Consider the following 12,779-nt stretch of genomic DNA (forward strand, 5'->3'; position numbering starts at 1 on the left):
GATGTATTATCCAGCAGAAATTATTTGCCAAAACAAACAAGCAAACAAAAGGTCTGCATCCTAGAAGGGAGTTTGTGAGGGCAATCGTGCATTGGAGCAATAACAATAGATTTGAAAATAGAATGCAAAATGAATGTCAGAACTCTTAAAAGCCAAACATGGTGCCAAAGCATTGTATTCAAAAGTTTGTAGGTGTCACATTTATAGGGCTGGCCATTTTTTAAACATGGATTTGTGCATACGTGTTAATTATAGTAAATACAGTATGTACTCCATAACTGAGTTGAATTCTGGAAGTTGTTGAAGACATTTTAGCAAACAAAATGTACTGTATGCTTAAAGATAATTCAAGTCACAAACTCTTGGCTTGACACTCTGTGTTAAGTCCTAGTACTTTCCATTATACTGCACAAACCTTCCAGGTTAGCCACAGCTGACAAACTATCCAGTGAGCATGGAGAGAATTGATCATTGTTCCAGGTGGTCTGTGGGTTTCTGAATGAAGTCTTCAGGGGACACCTACAAAATGTGGTTTTTTTACTTAGTTTGATTTGTTTTTTCCACACCTGTGGTTTGAATTATAAAACATATTTTTTAAATAAAACTTGAATGTCTACTGAAATGGACCAAACTTTCAGCAGGCTTCCTTGCATCTTCCAAATTTCCAGGCACTTCTGTTTGCACATGCCTGTGTAGGCGATTGTTCATGCAAATGGGTGCATCTGTAAAATGTGCAGATGTATTTAAGAAGGCCTGAAGTAAATGTTGCTGTGTAACAAGATTTTTGTTCCCAAAATCCTGGATGACTTACAGATCGAGGGGGAGGAGGAAAGTGCGAGCACCAAGTTCAGTCAAAAAGCTTCATTTTGGGTTTGGGACAAGTAGATAAAGATGTATTTGGTCAGCTGAAAAATATTTATCAAACCCTTTAACTGTCACTATGTGTGTTAAGTTTGATTCTGAACCCAATGAACATATTTATATACTATGGGGCTTATTTTGACCTAAAATTGGTTTTATACAAATGTAATTCCACTGACTTCATAGTACTTCTAGCTTATTTACGCTAGAGTAAAAGGAGAATCGGTTCTTGTATCTATACAAAACTATGCAGCTTATTTGAATATAAATGTTACTTTTTCTGACTCGTTAAATTGTAGACACTATTAGCATGTCAACATCTGCCAAGAGCTCCAACATGATGGAAACCGAGATATCACTTTTATTCGGCATTCTAAGTATAAAGTAAATTGCGCTATCTCAGAAACCGCTCTGGAGTAATTGTTTGCAAATGCTGAAAGTTTAAAGCTGATCACTGTACCCACAGTAAAAAGTGTTCAAACAAGAAACATTTATGTTATAATAAAAAAAAAGCTGAAAACCTAAATGTCCCACTAAATTCCCTGAGTCACTCAACCCCTATTCAAATCACAGCATTTATTGTCCTATATTATGTGTTCCATTCCATAATTATGGCAACAATCACCTCCCTGCATACTGTTGTATTATGCACACACAGTACTGGGGAAGAGATCTGTAATCTCCTGTGTACTGTTAGGCATCTTAGCATATTTTCATCGTCACCACACACTGTTATGTTATAAACATGGAAGAATGACACCCACTGCACATATAAGTATTTCTGATGTGAGCTTCTCCAAATTGCACTATATAAAGGGAGCCTGATCCCTAGGTGGTGTAAATCAGCAAGTTTCCATTGACTTTATTAGGGCTACACTGACTTACACCAGCTGAATATTTGGTCCATGATCTTTAGGTTTCGTTACCAATACATTTTGCTATTAAGTATATCTTTCCAAATAAATTAAGCTTTTAAGCACAGAAGTATCTATTTTCCTAATCAATCTGCATGTGTAGCTCCTGATGCTGATAATTACAGAAGTTACAAATGTAAATTGGTGAGAAGATACACCAGAATATTCTAATGTTAAAAAAACTGATTGGTTCTTTCCAGAGTGAATTCTAAGCTTCTTCTACTTTTGTTTTTCAGCTTTGGGTCCAGACTTTTCCAAAACCCTCTTGAAAAGATTAACTCTTGTTAAAGTGGGCGGTGAAGTAATCATAGAATGTAAGCCAAAAGCTTCCCCCAGACCTACTTATACTTGGAAGAAAGGAAAAGAGATCCTAAGAGAAAATGAGAGGTAAACTCTTAAAGTAACCATTACTTTTGTTACCTTGCTCCAACCCAAGGGCTTTCAGCAATGAAAGCTAAAATGGTCATTAATAGCTTCCTGGAAATGACTTGCAAATAAATGTGAAAACAGCTAGTGTTCAATCTGTGGTATTTGGGGTGGGAGATCTGCTCCTCTTGTGTTTATCCCAGGCTCTGTTTAGTGTTTTAAAAAAACTGCCAAGAAGCTTATCCACTAAAGATATAGTCTAGAGCAAATATTTTGCTTTTGGATTGCTCCATATAGCCATAGTTCTTCAAAAAGATTTCCCAGGAGATCCTTTCCATGAAACTCTCTACTGCAAATTACTGTCCCCTTGTAAATTATTCAGTCGCCCAGCAAACAGCAATTATTTGGGGTCAGTAACTAGTTTGGCAATTGTAATGTCTGACTTGGAGACAGTACTTTCTGAGTGGCCAAGTCACATTTATTTTATACCAAGGATGATATTTGCAACCAGCCTCAACATGGCCTCTAAATTTGCACATGCACATTTTGCACATACAGTCAGGTGTTGGTACTGAATGTTTTGATATCTGATGGCTTTATCTACCCAATTTATGCAATAGCTGTGCTTGTAATTATGCACAGGAAAAAAATAGAAACCATTCTTTGAAAACTTGTCTCAAGGAATTTATGAGATAGTGTTACATGCCAATTTTGGTGGCATTAGATCAATTAGCAGAATCCTGTACTGCTAGCAGATAGCTGACATTTTATAGCTCTTAAAATTAATGCATGTAGCTCTATGTGTTTATTAAAATATTGTCAGTGGAAATTGTCAAAGCTTCTGGTACTGTTGGCTTTCACCTGCCCACAAGGATGACTTTATCCTTCATCCTTCAATCAGTCATGCGCGAAATCAGCAAATGCAGAAGTGCCCAAATACTACTTTTCAAAATATGTACCAACCTTTTTCAGAGCTTAGACTGGCTCAGGTTTGGTTCACCTGAAATTCTAGCCTCATGCTTTGTTTTATCTGAACTGCTTACCTGTAATAACCCCATTCTCATTGCAAACATTAGAATGGGTATGTCAAAATTTAGGCTCATTTATGGCCAGATGCTAAAACATGATGAAGATAAGGGTGCTCATTGCTTTGCAATAGCTGGCATTTATTTATTAAGCTAATGCATTATGAGCTGTTTGCTTTGAACTCTCAAGATGCCATTTTCAATTGGCCAATCATTTTGCCCCACTCCCTCTTTAAAGTGGGCTACACCATGCATTGAACCCATTGAAGTAAGTGCAAGTTGTGCCTGGATGAGCACTGCAGAGTTTTGTTCAGTCTTATCCTGTGGATGAAGTATAGAGCTATCTCTGCCAACTAGACTATGAGGCAAGTCTAGATTAAAGTTATAAAAAAGTGCTTAGGACTCAGGATGTATTGGGTTTTAAAACTGAGATATCGTATTCTTCAGACAAAAGACTGTAAAGAGAATAGAAAATGTTGAACATTTAAGCCTTTACTGTCTCAGAATTGTGAGCTCACTGTTCTCCTTGCATTCTGCACTAGCCAAACTCGGTATCTGGAGTTTGCATAAGCATCACCTGTGCACATTTTCTCATGTGCAGTGGTGGGGAGGTGACTGAGGCTTGGTTTGTTTGGACAAAGGGCTACTATCTAGAAGGAAAAGTATATGAATATATATTTCTCATCTAAATATTTACTCTGACTGTGATACAATGCTGACCAAGCACAATTCTTTGGACTTTAACCTTATCCTCCCAGAAGAAAATATGAACTAAAACATGAAAACTCTCCTTTAACTCCTATAGTTATTATTAGAAAAGGGTTGGATACAGAACAGTTGGAGTTGGAAGGTAATAGATACCATTTGAATTTAAGCAAGTGTGGTTCACCAAAATATTTCATGAAGGTGGGATCATTTTGGCTTCTAATGGGGAAAAAATAATCAAATAAATGAATGGTTCAACAGGACACAGATTAACTACGATATATTAACTACTCATTCATAAAAGCCTTAGCAATTCACAGTATTCCATCTGTTCCATATTCACTGGAGAGAAGCAGGCAAGAGCCAGATGCAATTGTGGAAAAAATAGCAAAGAAGATAATGATGACTAATGCAAGATCTGAAGCATGACATCAATATATTCTTTCATATGGACCCAAATAGTATTACTGTTCTTCCAATTATTTCTACCAGCCCTAATGCCTTAATAAGACAATTTTCCTTCTAAGTTTCCCGTACTGTATTTATTACTACAAATCCATGATAACCTACACGCCCAGATGTAAAACTGGGTACCACTGGGGTTGCTGGCTGCTTGGAAATATAAAAAACTCTCTCATCTGCTACATTTCATTTATTGTTAGAATGAAATTCAAACTCAAACTTTTTAAAGGCACCAAATATTGAGAGGGTTTTTTTTCCCTGCACCCCTCCCCCTCCACTTTTCGTTTTTCCATACCATGGAAATGTCTCTGAATGCACCCAGCTCAGATCTCGAGTCTTGCAATTACTTGCTTTGGGGTGGAAATATGCAGTCCTCTCTCTCTTAGGGCTTCTCTACCCAGTGAATTAATGTGCAGCAAGCCAGGGTGTCAATCTACAGTGCACTAGCCTGCTGCGTGCTAACTGACCATGTGAACTGTGCACTAAAAATTCTGTAGTATGCTCTGACATACTAGCCATGTAGACAAGCCCGTAGAGCAGGTCCTGAGTTCATTACCCCATATATACTAACCATTTATCACTCTGCAAGTCCAAATAGATTTGTGGACATCTGTTTGATCCTCCCTTCAGGAATCCATGGCCAGTGATATTGAACAACAGCCTTCTTCATACAAAGTACTCATATTTAGCAGCTGGAACAATGTGTCAGAGAAAAATGGATCTTAAAACAACAAACAGCCTGCATGCGTATTTAGTTTTATCTAATCTTATGCTTCCCTTCAAGCTATGTTACATAGGCTTTCCCTGTAAGTTACAGGAACAGAGACAATCCAGCTTTCATTCTTCTCACAAAGCTCAGATCCTCCAGTGTGTCTGTGGGTCTCCCAGTCTCTCTCTGACTGGTTCAAGAAAGCTCCTCCCCATTTCTGTGTAGGGTTCTGAGCCCACTTACCATATTGGTCAATAGTTTCTCTGCTTACAAGCCAAAATGTGGCATCTTCTGGTGTTTCAACCTGAGTTCTTCCAGTCAGCGGGATCTCACACCTCCAGTTCACCCAGCTGCAAAATGAGTATCTTATGCATCAGGTTACGGCAGTCAAAGGCAGTGGGATGAGATGCTGGGCACATCAGTCCCTTATGTACTATTGGCTGTGAAAGTGATGTGCCTTAACCCTCTCAGCTCGATGAGCCATTGGTTCAGGGATCATTCAGCAGGGCCTATCCAGGAGAATGCCCCTGCAATGGCTTCTGCTCCACTGTTTGGGAAATTAAACCCATTCATTCTCAATGGGGTACAACCAGTGGCCTGATTCCTGTCTCCCCCCTTGCGGGAGGGTGTTGAAACTGCCTGATCCCCTTGCTTAGTCTAACAATCCATTTTAGAAGTCAAGCACACAGCCCGCATTTTAGCTACAGATCAAAATAGGCAATTTAATGCAGAAGCCTTATGGTCCTATTTGATCCCACCAGGGCACACCGAGGTTGAGATTGTTTGCTTTGCCTCTAGGAGACTCAGCACAGAACTCGCAGCCCCAGAGGAGGGGGAGGCTCTTCCCCCCCCCATGTAATTTAGACAGCTTTAGGGGCCTAAGTTACAGCAACCACTGTAGTTGCCCTCTGGGCAGCAGCAGTGCTCAGAATCTGTACAGCCCTGCCATGCCCATCCTGCCCCAGCTCATCCCTGTGCCAGGGTTTGCAAGGGGATCCTCACAGCACAGTCTTCTGGATGTCTTCTGCAGTGCCTGTGCCAAGAGAATCCTTTGGCAGGAACCAGGACATCTTAAACCCCTTTATGCCGCTGCAGCTCTCTTACCAGGCACAAAGGGGCCAGAGCAGGAATGAGTCCCTGGTTTCAGACTGAAACTGAAAATGCTAAAGGTCCAAAGGCTTGTGGTAAATCTTGCATCAACTAGAGCAGGGGTAGGCAACCTATGGCATGTGTGTCGAAGGCGGCATGTGAGCTGATATTCAGTGGCACTCACACTGCCTGGGTCCTGGCCATCGGTCCAGGAAGCTCTGCATTTTAATTTAATTTTAAATGAAGCTGCTTAAACATTTTAAAAACCTTATTTACTTTACATACAACAATAGTTTAGTTATATATTATAGACTTATAGAAAGAGACCTTCTAAAAACGTTAAAATGTATTACCGGCATGCGAAACCTTAAATTAGAGTGAATAAATGAAGACTCGGCACACCACTTCTGAAAGGTTGCCGACCCCTGAACTAGAGCCTTTAAATCCAGGATGGATGTCTTTCTCAAAGATATGTTCCTGTTCAACCACAGTTTATTGGACTTGATGCCGGACTCATTGGGTGAAAGTCTCTGACCCGTGTTATGCAGGTCAAAGTCGTTGATCATGACGGTCCTTTCTGGTCTTAAATATATTGAAATCTGTGGAAAAAAGAGCATAAATAATAGCTCTTGCTGGGATATTTTCATCTGGGCTGGAAGCAGACGTTTGGGGTAGCACGTGAGAAAAGCTGTTCCCACAACATTTCCAGCCTAGCCGACTCTGCAAATTTGTGAACTTTGAACGAGCATCTGAACTTCTGGATACTTCTCCTAAGTGAACCCCAGCTCTGATACTGTGGAGGTTAATTGATGTGGATAGTCCTTCCATTTCCAAGAGGAATTAAAAGCAATGTTAATGTGCCAGTTCCCTGAGATGCTTTGAATTCTGCCATATCATGGCAATCATTCAAGTTCCTACCTTGGGGCTCTTATGACTTTGCAGACAGAGTGTAATATTAGGGAATAATGTCTAGAGGCAGAAATAACATGTCTCATGTGCTGCTGGGAATCCTGCTCTGGGGGCTACTGCTGTCCAGGAGGCAGAACGAAATGCGATGCTCAATGTTTGCCTAGAAGGCACAACCTATCTTGGAAAAGAGAGCTTTATTGCTTTAGGTTTTGTATTCTTCTCTGGAGGCAGAACTACTGTGTACTGTGCCCTTAATGAACAACCTGCCCTGGAGGTATCGCTGACTGGTGTTTGAGAGCTCTACCATTGTGTTGTTAGGAATTCTGCCCTGGGGTACAATTATATTATTGCAATCATTAAAGGCAGTTCATCTCCATAATAATGGAAATCCTGCCTTGGAGGCATAACTGCATCAAAGTAATGTTAGCAGCCTGGCTCCAGAAGCTAAATTATATATAGCTATAGCATAGATATAGACATGCTGCACAATCAGCTCTGGAAATAAAGACCGCTCCTACATAGCTATGGATCCAGAGTTCATTACCCGTTCGTGGTGCTACATGAACATCCAACACATTATTCACTGCCAAGAGCCTATTATGTCCTATAGGCAACACAGAACATAATCCTTGTGCAAAACCACATGACATATGGCTGAAGCAGCCCAGTAGAGGATTTCCCTGAACTGGGGTAACTCTTAGTAATGCGGTGCTACCACAGCAGCTCCCACCCTCCAAGCCTTCAGCATAAGGGTTATGGCCAGATGTCCTAGATTCTGGCAATTTGTGGTTCTCAGAGTAGACCCTTGAGACTCTGAGCACCTGGTAAAATGTAGAGTAGACTTGCTGCTCTGCCTTATGCCAGATAGGTGTGTATCAGGAAGAGGAGGTTGCAAACTTTTGCACCACCACCTCCCTCCATTCTGCCAAGCAATTTGGCCCTATAATTTTTTGAAAGTACTAGTAGACTAGCAGCAGGGTCTGAACCAGATCGACAGATCCTAATATCATGTGGAGGAGAGAGGAGACATGGGCCCTACCTTTCTTCTCCCTTCCCCACCCTTTTGGAAACAGAACCAGGGCTCTAAACATTGAACAGTTAATGAGAGCTTTGATCAGAAGAAAATGCTGATTGAATCGTGGTGGTAATGGAAACTGAGCCATGTTCAGTCACAGGGCCTGATACTGCTCTCAGTTACACCAGTGTAAATCAGGAACAACTTCACTGGACTGAATAGTTACCCCAGTGGGATGCTGGTATAAATGAGAGGAGATTCGTATTCTTTGGGGAGACTCTTCTCTTAAACTCTTGCACCTTTAATGCAAGTTTTTGATCAAGCATTTTATGTTTCACCATATTCCCTATTTGTGACAAAATTTCTTAGCATTAAATGCCATATACTGTTGGTCAGGAAGACTGGGTTGGGGGAATCATGACAGACTTGTTCCTACGGGGTTTGTGAATCCTCTCATAATAATTCAGTTACACTGTTAGATAGATTTGTTACCTAAACTTGTGTTTTAACGCCTTTATTTTTCAGGTGATCTTATTACAGAAAGCTTTACATTTCTTTATAATTACAGTATGGTTCCTGCAGGGAACTTACTCTCAGTTATAGATAGAATGCCTGATTCAGCTCTAGCGTACATGGGTGTAAATCAGAAGTAACTCCACTAAAGTCAGTGACTATAGTGGTTACTCTTGGTTTATAATATAAGTGAGAGAGAATCAGGCCCTGGATGAGTACCAATAAATACAGGTGGTACACAGAGCGCTGTCAACTAAAGCTATGATGTCAAGTATCAGAGGGGTAGCTATGTTAGTCTGGATCTGTAAAAAGCAACAGAGAGTCCTGTGGCACCTTTAAGACTAACAGATGTATTGGAGCATAAGCTTTCGTGGGTGAATACCCACTTCATCAGACCTATGTTCACGCACAACCATGCTCATATTCCAAATTGAGTAAGAAATACCCTATAATTTAGGTAACTATCCACCTGGAACTATGTAGTTATATCAGAAGGCATATTTTTAAATATTTATAAATAAATATTCCCCTTCATTTTAGCATAATCCTCCATAGTCCAAATAATTATAACATTGCACAATCCAAAAAGCTTACAAGCAGTACCATAGATGCTAAATGGATAAAGTTTGGCACGTTCAGCCAAAGGAGCATTGTAGTTAGTACAATATGATTTATTAATCTGCATTACCAAACTCACTGAAGCCTCAAGGTTGGGTTTTCTGTAAATACCTTATTGCATTTTTGTGTGTTTGTAATATATGGAAAGAATATTTCTGTCTGAACTGATCTTATTCCACAGAATGTACCTCACTGTTGTGAAACCATGTTGCTGTTGAGGAGTGTTGGGCAAGGATTAGACCATAGGTCTTGCATCCAGAAGTTATAGGATCCTTTTCTTGCACCATCATGGATGGCCTGTCACTCTCTCTCTCTCTTTCCCCCTTAATTTACACCCTTATATATTGGGGATAATCACACTTATGTACTTCATGTGTGTGGGGGGGTTAACGAGGCTAAATGAATGTTTGCAAAGCACGGACAGTCTTCAGATGAAAGGTGCTGTTTTAAGTCGTAGGTATTCATTTTAGAATATCAGTCTCTCTGTACACACGTCAAAGCTTATTACTTTTCCATGACCAGTCACAAAGAACAGAATTTTTAGTAACTGTCTTGTCTAAATGCCAAATCCTACTCCCCAAACATTTCTGCATAGCTCCAGTAAGTAGCTTTTGCAGGGATGATCCAAGAAGGGTTTAGTTGAAGGAAATCTTCCCCAAAGCCCCGGAGCTTGTTGTGGGGGTGCTGTGCACCCATTCCACTGATGTTTCTATAGCCTAAGGACAATAATGGCACATGGGAGCACTGTATACCCCCCTATCTGAAAGAATTGAGGACTATGGAACTGCATAGTGATGAATCCACTCACTGCTCTCCACCCCCTAACTCCTGCTGTGTACTGCTTCTGAAGACAGGCGCTGTAGAGCAAATCTCCACAGCACAAAGGGTGTACTCGATCTGCTTTCATGGCAGCTCACAGCTAGGTTCCGCCCCGCCCCCCTACTGCAGAACCACAGTGATTCAGTTGTGATTTAATGCCTTCCATCCCCATGAAGGGGATGACCGCATTTGGCCCTTACGCAGGCTAAGACGTGGACATGCTCTCTCTCTCTCTCTCTCCCTCTCCAGGTGTAGGTAAGTGAAAAATCTTATCTTCCCTTTTCAGACTTCGAGCTGTGCAATATGCAAAGATAACAAGAGACCCTATGCGTGTGTCTTGCCTTCAGATTCAGTCATTCATCCTTTTCCCCTTCCATCACACATTGAGCCCCATAGTCTATTGTCAGTTATCCAGTTTGCCAGCTCATATCAAAACCAGAGCTTGAGCGTTTCCAAACCAGTTAATTTTCTGTTAAAATAATTAGTATTTAAAATTCACAAATGAGAGGCTCATGTTCCTAATGTTTTCCTGAAAGACACTGAATATTAAACTGACGCTGTTAGAAAACTAACTTTACTTTTATGCCAAAAAAGATTACTCTCCTCCCATTCTGGCTCATGTTAAGCTCCTTTACCATTAGAATTCTCTCTTTTGTATGAACATACAGTGTGTGAATTGTTTATTCAGTTCATTTGTAAGGGGAAAAAATCATAAAAAGTAAATGATGTTCAGGACTGCTAGCAAAGAATGTGAAAGTGTCCAATTAAACAGCCGCTCACAAGGACTTGTATAATAGCAACATCTGTTATCTTAATTAAACAAGTTTCTTTATAAGGGGCCTTCATGGTGCGCTTTGTTACAGCACGATCTGACCTAGATACTCTAGGCATGCGTGCTATCTTCATGGGAATTTTCCCAGTTGGTCCCATTTATGTTGCAGCCTTGACAAGCTTTGTGATATATGAGTGCACAGACACATGCACAGACACAAAGCCGTATTGTTTAAGTCCAGAAGGTTTTCTTTTTTATGAAAACCAGTAAAACAAAGAAATGCAACATTCAAACTGATCTCCTTCTGTTTAACTCACTGAGCATAGGTACTGCAGTACTTGGAGGCCTGGCGCATCGCTCCTTAAATGTATACTTCTGCCGTACGAAGGCTTGAGGGGACAAGCTAAGGGGATATGGTAGTATTTTCAAATGTGCCTGAGGGCCAGATTTTGAAAGATATTGGGAGTTAGGCATCTATCCCTAAAGCCAATTTTCAAAGGTAACTAAGGAGGCTACATCTCACTGAAAGTCACTTAGGCCTGGTCTACACTGGGGGGAATCGATCTAAGATACCCAACTTCAGCTACGAGAATAGTGTAGCTGAAGTCAATGTATCTTAAGTCAACTTACCTCGCATCCTCACGGCGCGGGGTCGACTGCTGCTGCTCCCCCGTCGATCCGCTTCCACCTCTTGCCACGGTGGAGTACAGGAGTCGATGGTAGAGCGATCGGGGATCGATTTATCGTGTCTACACTAGACACGGTAAATCGATCCCTGATACATCGATCACTACCTGCTGATCCGGCAGGTAGTGTAGACTACCCTTAGGCTCCTACCTCGCTTAGCTTGGCTTTTAGAAATTTTACCCCTAGTGTCAGCACGGACATTTGGATTTCTTTGCATTGACTTCTTGGTGTCACAGACCATCTTTACTTAAACACAGAAGACCACAAATTGTATATGATTCAACACTGTGATGCAGTGGCAAAAAAGGCAAATGTCACTGTGGGATGTATTAACAGGAGTGCCACATGTAAGACATTGGTGGTGACTGTTCCACTGTACTCTGCAATAGTGAGGCCTCAGCTGGAGTCAGCGCCAGAAGAGCCTTCCCAGAAATGGGGGGCCAGGGGCTCTACCCCATCCCTCCCCTTCTGCCCGAGGACCCGCCCCCAGCCAAGCCGGAAACTGGAGCAGGCCGAGAGCCACAGACCTTCCACCTGCCTCACAGCATCCCCCGGACCGTGTCCCCGCCCTGCAGACCCCCTGCCCAGGGCAGGTGGAGGGTTCATGGCTCCCAACAGCTGTCCGCATGGCTCTTACCCCAACCGAGCTCTGGCTGGGGTATGGGGCCTTGGAGCAGCAACCCAGCCATGGTAAGAGCTGGGCAGCCAGGCCCGTGAGGTGCCACGGACCCACCACCTACCCTGGCCAGGGGGCCCAGGGGTGGGGACATGGCGCGGGCACTGCTCTTGGCCCCTACCCCAGGGAGGCAGGGGGTCTGTGGTGGGGCACCCCCTGCTGTCCGGGCTCCCCAGCTGGGCTCCAACTGCCAGCCTGGCCAGGGGGCCTTTAAGGGGAAGAGTAGGAACAGGGACGGGGGGGGCCATGGCAAAAAGTGAACAGGCCAGGCACTGTACTCTGCAAAAACACTTTCAAAAAGTGGGAGGGTCATGTCCCCCAGGACTCCCCTCTTCCAGCGCTGAGGGCTGGAGTACTGTATCCAGTTTTATATCACACTATAAGAAATATGTGAACGAATTGGAGAGTCAGAGGAAGAGCCACGAAAAGGTTTAGAAAACCTGACCTATGAGGAAAAATTGAAAGAACTGGACATGGAGTGGATATGTTTAGTCTAACGAAGACTAAGGGGACATAAGTCTTCAAATAAGTAAAAATAATTATAAAGAGGACGATGATCAATTGTTCTGCTTTTCCGCTGAGAGTAAGAAAAGAAGCAATTGGCTTAGTTTGCAGCAAGGGTGATTTAGGTTGGATATT

General features: G+C 42.0%; 1 protein-coding gene across 2 annotated transcripts in view; it reads left to right on the forward strand.

The window, feature by feature from the left end:
* Positions 1 to 12,779, forward strand: part of CNTN4 (contactin 4) — a 669,413-nt gene that overhangs the window by 562,252 nt on the left and 94,382 nt on the right. For both annotated transcript variants that reach the window (XM_045024546.1, XM_045024545.1), the window contains one exon: positions 2,012 to 2,162. In XM_045024546.1, the coding sequence (XP_044880481.1) occupies positions 2,012 to 2,162 (151 nt within the window). The remainder of the gene's footprint in view (positions 1 to 2,011; positions 2,163 to 12,779) is intronic.

The sequence above is a fragment of the Mauremys mutica genome, chromosome 7 (genome assembly GCF_020497125.1).
Source record: "Mauremys mutica isolate MM-2020 ecotype Southern chromosome 7, ASM2049712v1, whole genome shotgun sequence".
NCBI classification, from domain to species: domain Eukaryota; kingdom Metazoa; phylum Chordata; order Testudines; family Geoemydidae; genus Mauremys; species Mauremys mutica.